The sequence below is a fragment of the Acanthochromis polyacanthus genome, chromosome 4 (assembly GCF_021347895.1).
Source record: "Acanthochromis polyacanthus isolate Apoly-LR-REF ecotype Palm Island chromosome 4, KAUST_Apoly_ChrSc, whole genome shotgun sequence".
Taxonomy (NCBI): Eukaryota; Metazoa; Chordata; class Actinopteri; family Pomacentridae; genus Acanthochromis; species Acanthochromis polyacanthus.
This window is the reverse complement of record NC_067116.1, coordinates 43,002,569-43,022,765: the sequence shown is the minus strand read 5'-3', so window position 1 is coordinate 43,022,765 and position 20,197 is coordinate 43,002,569. Positions and strand designations below refer to the sequence as shown.

Sequence of the window (20,197 nt, the reverse complement as noted above, 5' to 3'; positions counted from 1 at the left end):
CAACACAGAGTGCACAAATCACAACATACCTTTCTTATTCTCATTGCTCTACAATTTCACATCAATTACACACTGAAACATCCTTAATAGTAAAACTTGACTGCAATAAAAACAGACACTAACGGCTTAGACTATAAATAATAAAAGAAAGCACTCTGGATTTCTATTTCACAAGAATGAGGTGAAGTTGAATTTATTGCTTCCAGCTGTTTGTAGGAGTATTTCCTCTGAGTTTATTAAATACCAGCATTGTCAAACAGCAGCAGAATCCATTTGAGAAGTGAAAAACTTGCAGGAATTCATGTGAATGGAACAACGGAACAACACTGCAGGTAAACAATTTTATTCATTACATTCTTTTATAAATTATCCCCGATATGGAGACAGGATCAATAAGGATTTAACAGCATGTCACGTTGTAAATTTTCTTTGATGTCGGACAGGTTTATCGGCTACGGTTAAATCATGTGTTACACAGCAGGTTGTACTTTGATAGTTGTTGTGATTTTTTAATTATTTTATTGTTGGTAGTTGTTGTCAGTAGTAGCTAGATTATCATTTTACATTGACAAAGTAAATGTAAAATGTGGTGTTTGTTTGAATTAATCAAAAAAAAGTGGCTTATAATAAAATGCCATCACTTTAACAGACTGATTAAGCCAGCAATGTAATGTACCCCATGTTTGAAAAGGGCTTAAAAGAAAGTGACAAGTAGTAGGTGTCAGTATTGATACCTCTAGGTGAGTAAAATGTGACACTTTAACACTGACATTAATGCTTAAAAACGTTCAAATTTAACATGTTAATATTTATTTTGTTCATTTTTAATATTAACTGCAAATACATTATGTGTGTTTGTGCCTCCACCGATTTAAAAGTAGTTCTTGAACACCTTTGCATCCTGCAGCAAAGTTCATGTCATGTCTATTACTCATGCCTTGATGATCTGCCGTGGTGATGTGGACCAGGCATGAGTAGCCGAGCGCAGACACCATCCCCAACCCCCCTATGTGTATATTTTTTTAATACTTTGTGAGGAAAAAACTGTCAACCATATCCAAAGTGCAGGACCAAAGAGAAGTAAATAATGTATGCTTTTGTTAGATTCTTTGAAGACGATATGTGCTACGCGTTGCCCGTTTCAAATGTGGAAGATTTCAGACCTCTGCACAGAACAGATTTTGATAATCAGAAGGTGTATCTGGTTCACAGAACTAAAGAGAATGGAAGCGCAGGCCAGCCGTGCGACGCACAGATCCTTGCCCTTGCAGGTAAGTTGTCCTCCTGACACGCCGGCTTTTCTCTTTTTAACGCTCCTTTTCTCCGTCTGGCCGAGTGTCGTTGATGTGCGCGGAGCTCGGAAATGTGTCAAAGCAAGTGTTTTTGTCCGCCGCGATCAGCTGGAGTCTGACACTGATAGCAACAACAACGTCCTCGGCTGCGGCTAGCTAGATATGCTAAGATAAGTTTGGTAGGCAGTCATACCTTGTCGCCGGTGCTTTACAATTTTTTTTCCACTCAGCCTGCCGTGTTTCGCGAGTAACCTGTCTGGTTTCGGCGGAGTGCTGCCGCTTGTCTCGCTAAATACGTGGCAGGCAGTGTTAGCGAGTCACAACGGTTGTTTACAACACGAAGCTAACGCCTGCTAGCTCGCTCTGTGGCAGTTAGCATGCTAGCGGCGACGCGGTAGTGAGCTGCGTGCGGACTGCAGAGCTGTCACCTCATTATGAACATATCTGACTGTTAGAGATGCTGTCATTAGTAGAAGTGTGCAGGGTGTAGCTGAGACCGGTGCTCCGGAGGCTTGGGCGGGTTGCGGTTAGCTTGTTAGCTGGCTTATCTGCAGGTTTTGTGCCACAGAGGGGTTGCGGTGCTGCAGTCGCCGCCGCGTCAAACGTCCATGCAGACAAAACACAGAACTGTCTGTCAGTCAGCAACACGCCAGCGTCATGGCTGTTACATGACACGGGTGTTAACAAGTGTGCAAGAGAAGTGATTTCAGCCGCAGCTTCGCTAATGTTCGTTTTCTGTGCACGATCTTTAACCAGCTACATCACTAATCCCCGAATCTGAGCCGTCTGGGCTGCAGGATCCGTTCAGTGTAGCCAACACCTTCACAGCATCAGCCAGAGCAGGACGGTCTGTTCCGCAGTCTCTCTGGAAAGCTTAAAGTGCAGAACACGCTGCTAAAGTTAGTTTAGTGCAGCACAATGAGGAGACGAGGCAGCAAATGGATTCTATTACCCTGTACTTACTTGTGTGGCAGATCCATGTAACTTTTTGGGAACTTTTATGAGTTTCTTCCTGCTTCTATTTCTGGGCTTCACAGATACAGTAGAAGAATTTGAAGACAGTATAACGCAAAAGAAGATGAAAATTCCCAAGATGTCCATCAAGAATTCAGGAAACTCTATTGAGAACAGTTTTGGAGAGGAGAGAATGCCGCTCAGACATAAAAAGGTAGGATCATCTCAGGTGGACTGTGGTTGTTTTGCAAAAAAATAAAAAAGGAAAGAAAAATCATTCTGAACATGACTTACTGTAATTCAAATGTACCTAAATCACCTCATCACACTATCCCTTTCTCGTGCTTGCAGGATGTCTTTCATTTGAAATTAATTTTTAAGGCAAATTATTATTAAATGAAATCACAGGGTTTCACTTGTGTCAGAGAAGGCCCTGTCTGGATTAATAAATAAATAAATAAATTTAATAGTGGGGGGGGGAAACGTCACTGACAGTTGTAGTTGTGGCAGCATGTGTAACAGCATGTGTTCATCTGATGTTAAACACACAGTCTTATTTTTAAACAAACGTATTGATGATTCAACGTCACATTTTCATAAACTTGGCTGACACCCCAAATCCCCCACGCTATTTTTACCATATGCTGGATTAACACAAATTCAGCACTCTGGACAGCTGCCCTTTCACAGACAAATCCTCTGAGCGGCTCATCAAAGAACTCAGTGACTCCTCTCCTCCCAGTTCCTATTGAGAGCCACGCAGTCAAAACAAAACCGTTTGCATTTCTGTCCGTCATGTCATTTTCACATTGATCTGTGCAGTTTTTACATCCTCCTGTGTTGAATGGAGTCACACTGAGTACTATTTAAGTCCAAGTTGTAAAGAAATTTGTGAAATGTTGTCACAGACCTACCTCTGAAATCTTCATAGTCCAATTTGCAATGTTCAGATTTCCTTTCTTTGGCCTGTTTCTTCCCTAAATTGTCATTATTTTCCTCAGGCCCTGTCTCACGACCACGGACGCCCACTTTCCAACTCCTCCAAGAGCCTGGCAGCAGTAGTGGCTCGCCTGGAGAGAAACGCAGCCAGCTCCTGCATGGAGGGCGAAGAGGACCTGGACGAGGACCGGCTGGCCGAGGAGGGAGAGGATGCGGATGACGAAGACGAAGACATGGAGGCAGAGCATCAGCAACATCATCACCAGCAGCAACAGCAGCACTTGGAGGTGGACTCGGATTGTGTGTCCGAGGTGGCCGCCGCCGTGGTTCCCAGAGTCTTGTACGAGGAGCTGGTTCACAGCTACAGGCAGCAGGAGGAGGAGATGAGGAGGCTGCAGCAGGAGCTGGAGAGAACCCGTAGGCAGCTGGTGCAGCAGGCCAAGAAGCTGAAGGAATATGGCAGCTTGCTGACAGAAGTCAAAGAACTGAGGGACTTCAACAGGAGGCTGCAGGACGTTCTTCTCATGAGACTGGGCAGCGGTGAGAAAATGCACACCAACACAAAAACAAACTCCTGCTGCTTGTGGCCACATTGGTGGTTAATAACCTTTAAACTTCTCTGTCTTTTAAAGAAAGTTAAATCATTTGGTGCTTAGAATGAATAAACATTTTGCATAGTAAACGAAAAAAGCTGCTACTCAGTAACACAGAACTTTAGTTACCTATAAAGTTAGGCAGTAAAATCTGTATATTTTCAGTGAGAGGAGTTCTGTACACATTCTAATCTTAGTGTTTACAATTTATCTGCAATAATGTTGACAAGAATCTACACTTTATTTTAAGGGCAATGACAAATGTGTGAAAAACATCAGGAAATTATCACACTCTGAAAAAGTTTGGAATCATTCTCAAACCTTGTTTTAGTTTAGATGTAAATGCCATTTAGTTTTGCTGTCATTATGATCAATTAAACTGTGCAGATAAAGTTAGAAGAAACTAAACTAGCTTTAAAGTAACTAAACTTTGAATTTGGGTGCTTTAGTTTGTGTCTTATGCTGTCAGAATGGGCTGCTGATGAGACCAACCTTCCTAAAAGAGAAGAACTTTGTGGGTTCGGCCTCTTTTTATTTTGTCTTTCTAACAGAAAATGAGACACTTAGTTGTTCCAATCCAAGTATGATGCATTAATCTTTTTAATTTGTCGGTATTTTATTACTGAATAAGGATGTCACAATTCCATATATCAGTGCATCGAGGAGCTGGTTTGCAAACAAACTGTACAAACTACAACCAAGTGTCACATGCAAGTTTATCATAATACAGGCAGCGCAACCTCTGTACAAAGACTTAAGATAAAGTTAAATAAAAAAGAGGAAAACTCAGGAATACAGATTTAACAGGCCTTTGTTGCTCGGGATGCAATGTAAGTTTTAAAAGAGAAAGTGGCAGTTATAACAGTAGTTAAAGGATAGATAATGCAAAATATAAATTATAATCCAGTCAGAGATTTTGATAAGATCAGATAGAACTTCATTAATCCTGGAGCAAATTCTTGTGGCAGATATTGCTAAGAAAAAAAACAATAACATGAGAATATAAGCACAATACATTAGTAAAAAATAAGTAAGCTGCAATAGAAGGTCAGAAGTGTTAGATCCATTTCTGAAGTAGTGAATAATACATTGCGCTGTGGTTGTAAGTGTGATTAACAGTGGTGTCATTGCCTTGCGCGGCCCTGGACAAACTCGAGCTTTGCCAGATGCTGGCGTTAACCTCAGCTCCCCCGTAGATTTAAACAGAGGCTACTGGCTAGACCGTCTAATGGACAGGCTAAAGATTAGAGCACCCCGGGATGCTGTCAGGCAGGCGATGGAGTGCGCTGACCGATATTAAAACTCATCAGCTACATTGGGGCTTAGCGTGGCCGGCCACCAAGCCAGCTTAGTTACTGGGCTAAAATAACCGCCTGTCGCAACGCACAGGGAAGCCAAGGCGGGAAGCAAGCAAACAAGCAGGTGGGCGCTGGTCCAATGGAGGACACTCAAACTCTACTACTGTAGGGATTAAGGTGCTACCAGCTGCTTATGAATAGCATATGGTGCAGTGTAATATAGTTCTATAAAGTTGACCAGAAGTGATTGATTTGTTGCAGGTATGTCCGTAATATTAAACGTGTCCTTTGTCTCCTAGAGCCTATGCATGACAATGGCACTCAGACAATCAAGGCCGAAGTGGTTGAACCTATTGTTGAGGCCCAGGAGACATGCAGAGAAGAAGCCAACACTAGTTCCAGCTACTCACCCTCACCCAGAACAGTATACACCTGCAACGACGGCAAAGTAAGTGTGACTGGACTTAAAAAGCACTCTTATTCAGATTTTCTTTATCCACTCCAGCTGGCACGCAAGTTTTGTTCTGTTTTTTCCTAATCTCACCGCTTGTCTGCTTATCAGCCACTAAATCTTCTGTGTCGTCTTTTACGTGACGTTCCCTGTTTGTTTTCATCTGTTTTCCTTCTGACATTTACTCTGGAAAGCAAAATCAGTCATCCGAATGTAAACAAAAGGATCCTCCATGGTAGAATTCAAAGCGCAGGAATGAAAGATGTCATAAAAAGTTATTGCTGGGACTTTAACTTCTGATGCTGTTAGAGTTTGTTAGTAATGCTCAGTAGGTAGACAAACAGAGCTGTATTTTCAGTTCTGATCACTTACAGGGTGACCCAAAAGTTTGGAAACAAATGAAAAGTCTATAATCCAAATAATATAATGTTATTTCAATAAATCAGTACCACAGATATATTAGAAGAGTAACAGATTAGTGTAAAACAAACATATTTCTACATGTTCATGTTTGTTCCTTATACAAAGTTGTGAACGTTTCCACCCACTGGTTACACTGGTATCTTCTGGAATGTATCTTCATTCATGCTTATGAAGGTTCCTCAAACTGGACAGTAAATGTTGCCTCATAGTACTTTTGGATGTTTAAAAAAATTAAAAGTGTCAGATACTTTACCATCAAGAGTTTAGAAATCTGACACTGATGGTCTGCATTTTAAAGTTCTGCTCCAGCATACCTGGACCTGATGCTTCTATTCATTTTCTTCCGAGTTATTGCACTCGACAAATACTATGCTTTTAAGTTATTATCCCCCGCCTCCACGAAGTGGAAAAGGGGGATATAGGTTTGGCCTCCGCCCGCCCGTCCGTCCGTCCGAGATGAAGGGGACAGCTTTTCTCGGAAACTATTACAGCTAGGATTACGAAATTTAGTGTGTAGCTTCACACCATGGACACCTTGATCAAGTTCGAAAATGAAACCTGTGCGATAATATTTAACAGAGTTATGGCCCTTGATCACTATTTTGGATATAGACTCATAGACATCACATGTGGCGGGGGATATTGATGACCATGTCGTCTTGTTTTATTATGCTATAACAAAAATGGGTAAAATAAGAGTGAATCCATGCCCCCCAACTCAAATAGACACTGCAGTTAAACTTTGTTTCCAAACGTTTGGGTCACCAATAGAAGCATCAGGTCCAGGTATGCTGGAGCAGAACTTCAAAATGCAGACCATCAGTGTCAGATTTCAAAACTCTTGATGGGAAAGTATCTGACAGTTTTAATTTTTTTAAACATCCAAAAGTGCTATGAGGCAACATTTACTGTCCAGTTTGAGGAACCTTCATAAGCATGAATGAAGATACATTCCAGAAGATACCAGTGTAACCAGGTGGTGGAAACGTTCACAACTTTGTGTAAGAAACAAACATGAACATGTCGAAATGTGTTTGTTTTACACTAATCTGTTACTCTTCTGAACATATCTGTGGTACTGATTTATTGAAACAACATATTATTTGGATTACAGACTTCTCATTTGTTTCCAAACTTTTGGGTCACCCTGTATTTGTGCGTCTCTTCAGTTGTGTATTTGGTAAAACGAGAAGATCTCCGACCCTCTCTCATAAATAATGTTAATAACACCTGCCAGCCTTCAAGAGTCATGAGTTCTTCACTTCTCTCTCCTGTATTCATGACTTTCTTGCTCTTGGGTGGCAGCAGAAAGTGCCCTGATTCTGTAGGAAATGCTGTATTTCCTTTTAACGCGCATAAAGCCGGGAACACGCTGTCATAGTTGATCAGTCCTTTCCCCCTTGCTGCCCTGCCCTAGCAGGTAAACAAGGTTGAGAAGATTATTATTGTTCCTGCAAGCCCAGCCAGCATCATCAGTGTTTATTAGCCTGTTAGGGTTCTTTACTCCCCCCACTGCTGTAACTCAACCAGCGTCCTGTCTCTGATGACAGGGGGGGAATTGGTACTACAAGCTCTGGGGCCTGCAGCCACTTCAAGCGTGAAGAACACTTGCAAATTAGAACTCTCCTACATCAGGGACCCCATATTAATTATTTGCACGAGAGGAATTTAAAGTGACTGACAGGTTAGCCCTAGTGAGAGCAGGGAGGGAGGGGTTAGGGAAGGAGGAGGGGAGATGGAGGGAAAGAGATAAACGAGAGCAAAAGGGAGGGAGGATGAAAACAGTCTTGTCTAACTCCAGGGCAGTAAAAAGCTTGTCTACTGGCCAGGGGCCTAAAGCACATTAGCTGCACAGGGAAAAGCCTTTTGGATGCTAGCCTAAAGACTTTACGGTGATAAGAGAGTGGAGAAGGGAAGGGAGAGTCACATATGCCCCCTGTTGCTTTAGCTCACCTAGAAGGCCAGGGCAGCCTGCCTAGCCTGGCAATCAGCTTGGAGTGCTTGGTGCAGGCTTATGCAATGCACAGTGACAGTGTGTAGAGAGCTGCAGGCTAAGTTCATAATGAAGGTAATCCAAGCTACAAGCAGCTAGTGGCATGAGCTTATTTACGTGTTCTACTTCGGTGAAAGTGGTCCTTCTCTGGATGTTTGATCTGAGCAGGAGCTGGTTGAGATGTGCGCTGTCACAGTTTGACTAAATCGTGCCTTGTCCTGCAGATGTCACAATATCAGACATTTGGTAGCAGCACTGCTGCAATTTAACAATCCATGATACAATAAAAAGCCTAAAGTTTTACACGCTCTGCTAATAACGTGGCCATGTGAGTGCAGATGAGCACAAGCAACAGGATATTGGAGAGTAAAGAGTGGATTTTTTTGAAAAGAGAGTCGCCTCATCTGCCACTTTGCCGCTCCAGTTTTGCTCACATCACGAGCTGATGGTGTGCAAATTCACCAAACTAAATTAGAGAAAAAAATGAAAATGCTATGTGCAACTTTTTCTTATTTTATTGGAGGGAGCGCTGAGCGATGTGTGTGGAGCGGAGAGAAATGTGGATTGAGCACTGAGCGTTTGTTGGATGCGATGGGAGCAAACGATGAGGAGTGGAAATTACTACTATTACTGTTACTGGATCAAAACCTACAATCTGATGTGTTTGAATCGGCTTTGGCACGCCAAGAAGTGTGTTGTCTGGGCTAAGGTGGCTGAGTTGGTGGAGCTTCAGATACTAGATGATGTTTGTGAGTTTTCAAACCACTTTGTTGTCAATGCTGAGGTCTGGCAGGTCAGTTTAGGCTTAGAATACACTGACGGTACCCCTGCATATACAAGGTGTCCCAAAAAATTGTATACACACTTTAAATAATTGTAAACTAGGTGTTTATTATAATTCGTTTAATTTTCAACATGTGAAAGAATTTACAGACATCATTCTATTGTTTTGTTCTCAAACTGATGTCCGTTCTGGTCCAGACACTGCCGACAACGTGAAGCGATGGAATAGCACACATCGTGAAACAGTTCCCTTGGTGTTTGCGTGCATTCATGTTCAATGGTTGCTCTCAGTTCAGTGACTGTTGCAGGTCTCGTTGTGTAGACTTTGTCTTTTTTTTAAAGTGTATAGGAAGGCTTTATGGTCTGCAGGCTTACCTTGACTTCGGCTATGTAAGCTAAACAATGAAGTTATTTTTAAAAATAAAAAAATCAGCATCTGCTTTATGGACAATCCGTGCACAATCGACAAAAGCGCTTGCATTTCCAGGAATGGGTTCGTTTTGCCACCATAAAAGCTGCAGTGTGATTAGAGAAGGAAAACACAGGTGTGCATGAGGCGAATCATTGGAAATAAGGCCTCTCTTAGAGCACTGGCATCCTTAAAATGTCGATACTAACAAAATGGTACACGTTTGTCAGCAGGCTTTCAAGCATTAGTGTGCTGTGAGACACAAGGCTCAAGACTCCATGTTTCAGACGCTGTGCTGGTAGCTTAAAAACATTTTACTATATATTAAAACTAGAGATGAAAACTTCAAGTTGTGCTTCAACAATCTTTTGTTGTGAATCTGTCTTCTGTGCAGGTACACCTTGGCGGGGGGATCTGGGTGGAGGAGGAGAAGTGGCACCAGCTGCAGCGGACCCAGGGAGACTCCAAGTTCACAAAGAACTTAGCTGTAATGATCTGGGGCACAGAAACCCTCAAAAACCGGAGTGTGACCGGAGTGGCCACCAAAAAGAAGAAAGATGCCCTGCCCAAACCTCCACTGTCGCCCAGCAAGCTCAAAATTGTCAGAGGTAAGATCGGTTTTAGAATGAATAAAATCGAGATCACTTGATGGTACGTGTCCACGGGATCTGTCTGTTCCATGCTCTCCATTTATTGCCTTTGTGAGCCATCCTGGTAGTGTTTTGTTGCATTTCGAGGGACAGGGCGTCGCATTGCCCACATTTCATTTGCGAGAAGTTGAGGTCAGGGGCTATTTAATACAAATGAGGTGCGTTGATTGCGATCCAACGCCTCTGGAGGCTTCCAAAAAACTTTAAACCAATCATTACTGATTTAAAATAAAGATGGTTTCAGCAGAAATAGGGAAACTGTTTCTTCTCTCAAACTATTTCAGATAAAACCTTTTGGTGGACGACTTTCGTAATAATAAAGTATCCCAACTCGCCGCCATACTGTCTGTTATTTCAGTTATATGACCATCACAACAAGCAGCGTTGCTTGGAAACGTTTGTATGACTTTAAAACTAACCATTTTCAGTCTAAAATGACAACAGATTCAGCAACTGCATAGCTTATTTCTTATTTCAAACGTTTTCAGAAACACAGCTGTTTTCGTAGTGAACGAGAAAGTTTGAAATCCAGAAAGCAGGCAGCCTACGAGAGAAGCGTTCGTCCAATCAGGTGCAGCAAATATGTGTGCAGCTGCAGACAGGTGAAGTCTGCGTTGATTTCTGTTGAAGAGCAGCTGTAGATCATCTGAGTTGTACGCAAATCGAGCGTCCAGTGTTAGGAAGCAGGGCGACCCCACATTGCCTCAAAATAAATATTCGGATACCACCGTCGTGACCAAATATTTAGAAATTTGAATATTCGGGTCCAGCCTTAGTAGTCTCCCGTTGGGTTTTGAGACAATGAGCATTGCCTACATTAGCTCCTTTATGCAAATGAGGTGCGTCAAACGGGGCTCCGACTCCTCACGAAACTTTGATGAAACTTTTAAACTCGATTTGTTTGTCTAAAATGAGAACATTTCTCACCTCAGATGTTTGCAGAAACAAATTCACTGAACTAATTTCTTAATTAAAGAGAGTTTCTAAATGAACCGCGATTGTTGGACCGGTTTTAAATCCAGGAAGCAGTCAGCCTCCGACTGAAGCATCGGTCCAATCGGATGCAGCCAATGTCTGTGCAGCTGTAGGAGGGTGAAACCTGTACTGATTCCTATACATATATGTCAGGGTAGAGACTGCGATTTGGTAGAGTTGGAGTTTCTACCAGTAGAGATTGCGATTGGAGTCTCTACCAGTAGAAACTCCAATCCTACCAGTAGAGATTTGTCAGGGCTAAGGTTAGACTTTTAAGGTTAGGGTCAGGGGTCAGGGCAGGGGTCAGATTTAAAGTTCCATCTCTACTGGTAGGATTGGAGTTTCTACTGGTAGAGATTACAATCGCAAACTCTACTGGTAGAGACTCCAATTCTACTGGTAGAGACTCCAATCGCAATCTCTACTGGTAGAAACTCCAACTCTACCAAATCGAAGTCTCTACCCTGACATATACATACACATATCTAAAAACACCCCTGTAGAGGCGTCACCCCAGGAATTGTCACTCATTGTTTCTGTGAAATGCCCTGCAGTGCGTTCTAGTGGAGCTTCGTTGCATTTTGAGAGACAGACCGTCTCCTCATAAAGTGGAAAAAATTTTAAATTCACCATTGTTAGTCTGAAATGAGGACATAATCAGGAACTGCATAGCTTTTTTCTCACCTCAAATGTTTTCAGAAACACATTTCTCTGAACTGTTTTCTTAATAAATGACAAATTTTGAAATCTGGGACCAGCATCCACCTGAAGCATTGGTCCAATGAGGTGCAGCCAATGTCTGTGCAGCTGTAGAAGGCTGTATTGATTCCTGTTAAAGAGCACCTTCAGTCATCGTGCTAAAAAAGAACCTGTAGATCCTTCACATCAGTGTTTTCTATGTTGTCGACGCAGTGCATTCTGGTAGCATCTCATTTCAGCTTGACAGACAAGGCATCACGTTGCCTGCTCCTCATTTGCATAAAGTTGAGGTCTTGGCTACTTTATGCAAATTAGGTGCATCAAGCAAGAGTCCAATGCCTCACAAAACTTTGAAACTCACCCTTGTTCATTTAAAATGAGCAGTTTCAACAGATCATTCCTCCTTTTAAACACACTTTGTCAAAATGCTTTCATTAAAAAAAAGATAAAGTTCCCCAATGAGCTGGTTTGAAATCTGTGGGCGTTTATCAAATCAGATGGAGCAAATATTTGTGCAACTCTAAGAGGGTGAAGCCTGTGTTGATTCCAATGCTGGGAAGCAGCGTGATCTAGAACGCTCCTGTGGACACGTACCATAAGAGACGAATTCTGCTTCAGAAGATTGTAGGTTGAGTCAGGCTGGAAAACATTAGATACAGAAAAAGCATTCATGCACCGTTTCATCCATAAAAATCCATTCATTACACATCAAAGATGAGACGAGCGGCTTTTAATACGATGTTGTCTGACTCCTCACACTCGCTCCTTCCCCAGAGTGTCTCTACGACAGAGTGTCTCAAGAGACAGCCGACAGCGCAGAGATTACGCAGAGATTGTCCAAAGTGAACAAATACATTTGTGAAAAGATAATGGACATCAACAAGTCCATCAAGAACGAGGAGCGGCGGGAGTCCAAGCTGCTCATCAGACAGACAGTCAAGATGGAGAACTTCACCTACGATGGCATTTAGCGATCAACCGTCACGCCAGCGCCTTCTGCTCCTGCGTGATCTGCAGGATTCTGAGGGGACTCCGTGTGGGCGTTTGGGGGAAGCTGTCACCGTTTCAGAAGCGCTTATATTTCTTACACATCGCATTTGGTTATTAAAACAAACAAGCCCCTTCCCTCCTCCCTGTAGAGTGACCGTCACAGCTCTCCCACTTTGCTAATTGGCTCTCAGACAGCTTTACCCACCAGTTAGAAATGTAAACACATGTGAGCTAGTTTGACATGAGCTGGTGTGAGTGTTTTTCTAAGCTTTACAGTGGCATTGGTACGGAGGTACGGTTTGTTGGGGTGTGTGCATATGTGTCAAAAGATGAGAAATTAGATATGATTGTTAAATTAATTTATTGTTCTGTGTCAGAACATAATTTTGGGTCCTTGAACTTTTAAAAAGTTTTGGAGGAAAAAAAGTTCCCTAGGTGAGGTTGTAAAGATGCTAGCTCGCATTAGATCTTAGTGAACGGTTGACTGTTTCACCCGACGGCTGCTGGAGTGTTTGCTGTTGGTACTTATTGCATAGAATGGGACATGAGTCTCAAATGCACAAGTCTTAATTAGTAACAGCCATATTTAATTTTGCGGCAGAGATTCTGTTGCTCCAAGAGATTAATTATGAGTGTGTGCGCCCCCTTAACTGTAGGTTAATCACAACACCTCACTTTATTAGAAAGAGGGCTTATAGAGATTTAATGGGCAGAATGACTCTAATGCCGAGTCCACAGAGTGCTGTATTTGTTTTGTTTTTTTTGTGTTGACCTGTGAGTTCCGAACGTTTGCCATCACTGAGAGAGCACAAGAAAGGTTTTGATGGGATATTCGTGTGTTACTCTTAATCATACATGTCACTTTCAGAAAACTTGACTGTTGGGTTGCAGTGGTACGGGCACATGGATGCCTAGAAAGGCCTTAAATGGATTTGGCAATCACCAGGGACTGGTACGCTCCTAGGTTTTCTAGTAAGCTGTGATTGTAAATATATAGCAAGCTGAAGTGATGAAGCTTCACCTGCACTTTGCTGTGAGAATGTAAGAGGTGGCCAGGTACTATTTTCTGTGTGGTTCACACCATTAAGTTGAGCTGAGCCGGACTACTGCCGGGATGAAAATCAGGGCACGGCTCTGCACGGTCCAGGTCATCTTCTTGTGGGAGCAGTGTTAGCGGTGGGTAAAGCTGTCTGGAACACTATTTTGCTGTTGAAGCTGTCTGGCCCTGCTGAGCCCCATAATAACCCCCCCTTGTTTAAAGCCACACCACTGGGGAACAAAGTAAGGTTGCTCCAGTGACAATTTCCTCTGAGCTATGCCATCAGAACTTTTAAAATGTCCTGTTTTTCTTGTATGTTTTTCATGTTTTTTTTTATTTTCTTTCCTCTCCTGTTGATACATTGTTTTGATCCAAAATGGTTTGTGTGGCTGTCTGCAGGCTGGAACTAAACGCTGCAGATTGAAATCTCAACTGTGACCTAGCTGTGGCTAACTGTGAATCTGCTGCAGAGCTGCCCATCAAGCCTTTCTCCTCTTCTCACTCTTAGATTCTCGTTTGTCCGCCGGTTTCTTTCCTTCTGTCTTTTTTTTTTTTCTGTCTGTCTTGTTTTTTTTCTTGTTGTTTCAAAAAAAAGTTCAGATCAGCCTTTTCTTAAGCTACTTTATGTTTTTGGAGATATTTTACTGTACATAAATCACATCTTTTTATTTTTCCACAAAACATGGATGTTTCAATTTGTAGTCATGTTACAGTTTAACGGTTCCGGTTTAAGTTTAGCTAATTGATGTTGTAATTCCATGTTTACTGTCAATTTCATGTTTCTTTTTACGTTTATATGCATATATATATATATATATATAGATATTATTTTTTTCATATGAATTGTTGGCTTTAAGCTTGATGTTGTATCCAAATGTAGATCAGTGGATTCTACAGATGAAAAAATATCCCCCCGCTTAGCCAAAGTGATCTCTGTGGAACGAGAGAGACGAGGCTTTCCTTCCATCCGATTTTTGACAGAACCCATACATTACATTCACAACATGTGATATTTAACAAACCTCACTTTAGGATCTGCGTACGGATCCGCCATAGTAAGATGAAACCTGTATTGTTAAACCGTTGCGCTCGAACAGTTGAGATGCAGTAGTTAGATCAACACAAATCATTTACATTGAATGCACTTTAAACTTCTGGGCGATTTCTTCAAACTTAAAGAAATGTATTTGTGGTATTTGTCCTTTTTTTTTTTTTTAAAGAAAAATGTGTTTATAGATTAAGACCTAACAATCATTGTGTTATCATGAAGCACCTTAGAACATTTTGGTTTATTGTTTGTTACGGCAGTTGTGGGATATCGTTTTGTTTTGTTGGTCAGATGAGCCCCTGACACGCCAATGCTCCACGACACGCTTGATAGATGTAACGATAAGTTTAAGAAGATTTATTCGGGGTGTTAGGAAAAGCATTTTTCATAAGTTAAATTATGTTAAAACTGGAATCTCAAACTCTTGAATTCTCCAGCCTCCTGAACAATAGATGGCTTATTTGGCGAATTGACAAGCAACAAACAAGTCGTCTGTGCAAAACATGATTCACCAATTTAAAGACTTTTAACCAACGAAATGTGCAAGCTGACTGGAATTTGTGCTTTAACTTAATGTGTCAATATGCTGGTTATGTATAAATATGACTTATATAGGCATAAATAATTGTGTATTTTTTACAAATGAGTGGTAACTGTAAGCCAAAGTATTGAATGCTGAGATCAAGCTAAAGAAGGGGGATGCTGACTGAGGAATCAGCAGGGTTTGCACAAAAAATGGCCCATGCCACGGTAATGGAGCTGAGTGAATCTTAAGTCACCTCAACGGTGACGTGTTATTGATATATACATATATTTTTTTGGGGGGGGGGTTCGTTTTCAAACAATTCCTTTGTTTCAGCATCCTTTCCTTTTTTGTTTGTTTTATTTTTCCCTGTACAAAGCAACATGTGAGGTTTACGTGCGCTAGCGTGTATTTGACAATTCATGCGATTTTTAAAAGAAAAGATTTCTGCTGTGCAAAGCAACCTTGCTGAAAATTCTGACACGTTTTGTCGAGTGTTGTGTTTGTGTTTGTTTCTTTGTTGTTTGATGCCAAAAGGGGGTGTGGTTAAACAATGCTTAATGAAAGAGCGTTTTTATAGAGCTATTACGTCCTGTAAAACACGTTTTTTGTTTTTCACATGGCTGGTTTTCCTGGAGTGCGGTTTAGCCTAATCCTTTAACCACCTTCTGTGGATGAAAGCTGTATGGAAGTACTGTATGTTTTTAACCCAGATTCGACTTAATCTGTGATGGCAAGGGCGATCTTTATCAAATGTACCGAGTCACTTGCAGAGAGGCGGTTTGGGTTTTAGCAGCATATTAGTAACGTACACCATTGCATACCCAGTGCAGGGCCATTAATGGATGCTATAGGCTAGTTTGGCTCTGCAACACCACCACCAGACCTTCCAGTGCTCTCACTGTCACACTTAAGTAGCGATAGGCAGGAAACATAACCTCGCTGGCTCTGTGATCCTCTTCTATGCCAGCTCTAGTTCCTTACTCTTGACATTTATACGGACTAGATGTTAGAAATGCACACGTATCGAGATAATAGCGAATCTTTTTTCCTCCGCGTTTCGGTGTTTTTGGCTTATGTTGTGAACACCCTGTCAAAGCTTCAGGAGCTTTATGTTGCTTTCTGACAGTTTGATTGGGGAGAGAGAGAGGGAAAAAAAAACCCATCCATTTTTAACTTCACTCTGTGCAACAAGATAAGTGGCTCCATGTGGCAGTTCTCAGAAGTTAAACGTACACAAAACACATTACCGTTTGAGCCTCAGATACAATGTCAGACTTACTTCGAGATCAGAAAAACGGGAGGAATACATCGTTAGGCCTATATTTTTATTAAAGGTATCAGTAACTTTGTATACAATCCACAAACCGGTTCTACTTCATCTAACTTCACCGTCCTACCTCATTGTTACTCTGGTGTTTGTCAGTGACTGTAAACTTATGTGTGTATATTAAAAAAAAAAAATCTATAGGTTAAAGGTATACCTGGTTACTCTGAACATGTACAGCATATACAACTTGTAAAACACCTCAGTACACAAATATCATTCTTAGGAGAAATCAGTTTTATTACCTGCTTAAAGATGCTGCTGTAAAGGGGTGTCTGTGTGAGGGGTCGTCTCTGAATATATATCTTCGCTCTTTGCTATGTTGTGCAGTTGATCGGTGGTTGTGTTCTGTCTCTGTATTGCATTCTGAGATTTTTACTGGTTGACGGTGCTACCAGCAAACAGTTCAAAAACTGATCTATCGGACCTCAAATGGTGCTGTTTTTCTATGTTTTTATCGTCATACAGCTATGTTTTATTCAGGTGTCTCAACCGCCACTATCCCCTCAGCTAATCAGATTCTAAGCCAAAATATCTTGCGAAACCGATAACCCTGCTATTACTGTATCGACTTATATGCTATCCATCCAAATATTGTAGATAGTGATTATATCCTCAGCTGTGAGTTTCAGAAGTACCTCAGAAGTTGCTGATTTTAAATGGATGCATCTGTTGTCTGTCGACTTACATTGTTGCAGTTGTATTTTCAGAAATATGCATTTTTACTGGTTAGATCAGGTTACGCCATAGATAGTACATGATTATTAGCTCACACTCAGTTAAATTCAAAGGATACCACTGTTGACTGGTTTGCATGCCAGACTGTCATACAGGAAATCTCACGTGGACTCGGCAGTGTGTTGCCGCAGTAGAAGAGGCCCTCTGCAAAGCCATGTTCTGTTTGAATCAAAGTCCGGCTTGTTTTCTAGTAGAGCGATTCCATTGGTAGTCTTAATTTAGAAGTGATCCTGGGAATGTGTTGACTTCTGGAAAAAAAAAAAAAAGAAGCGTGAAATCGAGATCGCTGAGTGCATCCATGAAGATGTCTTTGTGGAGTTTCCTGCATGTCAGTTGGTACAATCAATTCGATCTCGTTGCCACTTTAATCTGTGATCCCCCAGTCGTATCGCTTCGTCCTTCAATGTCATTTAAATGATGTAATTTTCAGTGTTAAAATGATGGATTTAGTGTAGCAATTTGTTCAATGATTGACTTACTGTGAGCTTGGCTTAAGTGTACAAAAAGTGCATTATATTTTCTTTCACCCTGTTCGCAAACACCAATGGAATCTTTTCTGCGCCAAAGTGTTTGAAGTATGTTTTTTTTTTTTCTGCTTTTGAAGGGGTGGGGTGGTCTACCTTTTAGTATGTATGCACTTGTTTTTTTTGTTTTGTTTTTTGTTTTTTAATCCAACCATGTTTCTGAACATGAAATGTGCTGGCGCCTCTCTACTGTGAGTAGTGTGTGTTTGAAATACACAGCTGTTGGTTTTATGGAAGCACTTAAGCCATTCGTTGGACTGTTTTTATAATGGTTCAATTGTAAGCTTTGCTCTGGTCCAGGGAATTGACCCAGGGAGCTTTGTGTGTAATTGAATTCCTATGCAGGTGTTGAGTTACTAACCTGGTACCACATCACTGTTGGGTGGAGGACCAACTACAGAGATGGATAACTGGAGAGAGTTGAATGTGTCCGCACAGCCTTGAGATTGAATCAAAGGGGACAAACGGCGACATGACAAATCCATACAGAACTACGCTTTCACACTTGTTGAGTTGAATTAAACTGAGCTAAACAGGGCTGCTTGGGTATCTACCTGTCTATACTAGTTATAAATGCATTGCAGTGATCATTAGGGGAAGACAGGGTTATTACTGTATGGATTATTTCCAGTTGGTATGATAATGTGAAAAGAATTTCAAGACTATTGCAGTAAACACTCCCTCACCCTACTTTCGCCTCCCAGAGGCAACCCTACATTTACAGAAAATGTTAAAAGTATATGCGATAGAGAGTGTACATGTCTTTGCTAAACCGGCCACACCTCTGCTATGCGAGCAACTCTTTGACGCTTAGCATCCTGTTCTGTGTTTTCTCTTGCTGCATTCAGGAACACCTGTTTAATGTATAGATAAACAGAAATAAATCAAGACTTTTATTCTATCAGCTCAAACCTTTTGTCTTTTTTCTTGTCATTTTCTGCCTCAAGGTCGAACTCACATTTCATATAAGAAGCTCAGCGCACTGAGCAATTCATTGTTTAGCCTTTTAGCCGTATCAGTCTGTGGATGGTAATGTTGGGCAGTTTGCTAGCCTAGCCGCACTAGACCCATGTTCTGAAGGCACAAGGGTCAAGGACCGCTCGACAGGGAGGGAGGCGGGCTAAAAGGTTGTCTTTCAAATCACTCTGCAGCAATTGGGTAGGTATACAACCAATCAACGCAACGAATAGGCTGACGTAGTTCCAAGAGCGCCGGTGGATTGTGGCTAAGTCCCATTAGCTTCCCAACCAGCGGAGCAAACTGGTATATTAAGGATTTGCCATATCCCGTCGGCATAAGTCCAAATACGTCTTTCTTCTCAATGAAACACTTCAGTGCCGTCCTTTGTTTATCTTTCAAGTTGAATTTTAGCTTCAAATCTTTAAGGGCTGTGGCCAAAGCCGAGTCCAAAGATAACTGTTTATTTTGCGTCAGTTGTTTCTGTCAGAATCGTCGCGCCTCTGTCGTCACTTCATTACGCCCGCCTTCTGACTCTACACTTCATGGTGATTGGTCCGGCCAGTTTTAGGAGAATCCAGCCTCAAGCCTTATGGAGGGTAACTAGACCCACCCTGGCAGAGAATTAAATTCGTTGCCGTGGGTTGTCTAGCGCGGCTAGGCTAGCAGTTTGCTGCTCCACCACTAAAATATCTCAACAACAATTTTAAATACACATAGAATGCAAATGTTCTTCTGTTCTTACTTCAAGAAAAAATGTTCAGAAAAGTTTAACATTTCAACTACTCAGTTAACCTTCTCCAGTGTGAATTATATTGTTAAAATAATTTGACTAGCACGCAGACACAAATGACTGAAAAATGCCACCTTAAAATTCCAGCTAGGATTCCTTCCTCTGACTTTGTTAATCCTTTACCATCTGTTTCATCAAACAAAATGACAGTTTTCTATTTTTTACTTCAAGGTTTCCACCATATACATCACAGTTTGAGCTCCAACAAAGAAACTTCAGAACAATCCGAGGCTGGCATCAACATTTTCAATCAAATTTTCCGGTGCTTTAGTGATAAATCAGCGTGGCCACGTCACTTTGTTCACTAACAAAAGTTAGGCTTGTTCTAAGTGAGTAACTTCATTTTCACAGATGATATTTCCACCTCAATCTTTGTATTTTAAAATCAGGGTTAAATCCGTCCAATAACTTGAAGCGTGAGCCCACTCTTCAAGCCTTAAAGGTGTTATTTTTACACTGGAATCCCACTTAACTGATGTCACATGAGTTTTTATTTTCAAATTGGTGGCCGTGTGCGCTGACTGGGTTTCATAAAACCTTAATGACCCCGAGGCTAATGCAAAATTCTCAGCACGCGACAGCCCAGTAAACTTTTAATTTAAATGCAAAAAGTAAAATTGGAGTTGGAGCTTGTCACACAATAGCAGAGATGCAACCCGGGAGGCTGACACCATGAAGACAGACCGATTTCGTGACGGACAGAAAGCAGGAAGAGGCGCTGCAGTGTTGTTTCTCACAGAGCAGCCACACCTAGCGTTAGCTTTATCCTCTCAGTAGTCAGCTTCTGTCACCACCTGCC

General features: G+C 41.6%; 2 protein-coding genes across 2 annotated transcripts in view; both read left to right on the top strand.

Annotated features, from left to right (window-relative positions):
- The window catches only part of agbl4 (AGBL carboxypeptidase 4), a 410,530-nt gene that overhangs the window by 295,180 nt on the left and 95,153 nt on the right, over positions 1–20,197 (top strand). The gene's annotated exons all lie outside the window — the stretch shown is intronic.
- bend5 (BEN domain containing 5) lies at positions 969–18,549 on the top strand. The gene is made up of 6 exons (XM_022200637.2): positions 969–1,271; positions 2,330–2,460; positions 3,248–3,725; positions 5,376–5,524; positions 9,530–9,743; positions 12,234–18,549. The coding sequence occupies exons 1-6, from the start codon at positions 1,088–1,090 to the stop codon at positions 12,428–12,430; spliced, it is 1,353 nt and encodes a 450-aa protein (XP_022056329.1). The 5' UTR covers positions 969–1,087; the 3' UTR covers positions 12,431–18,549.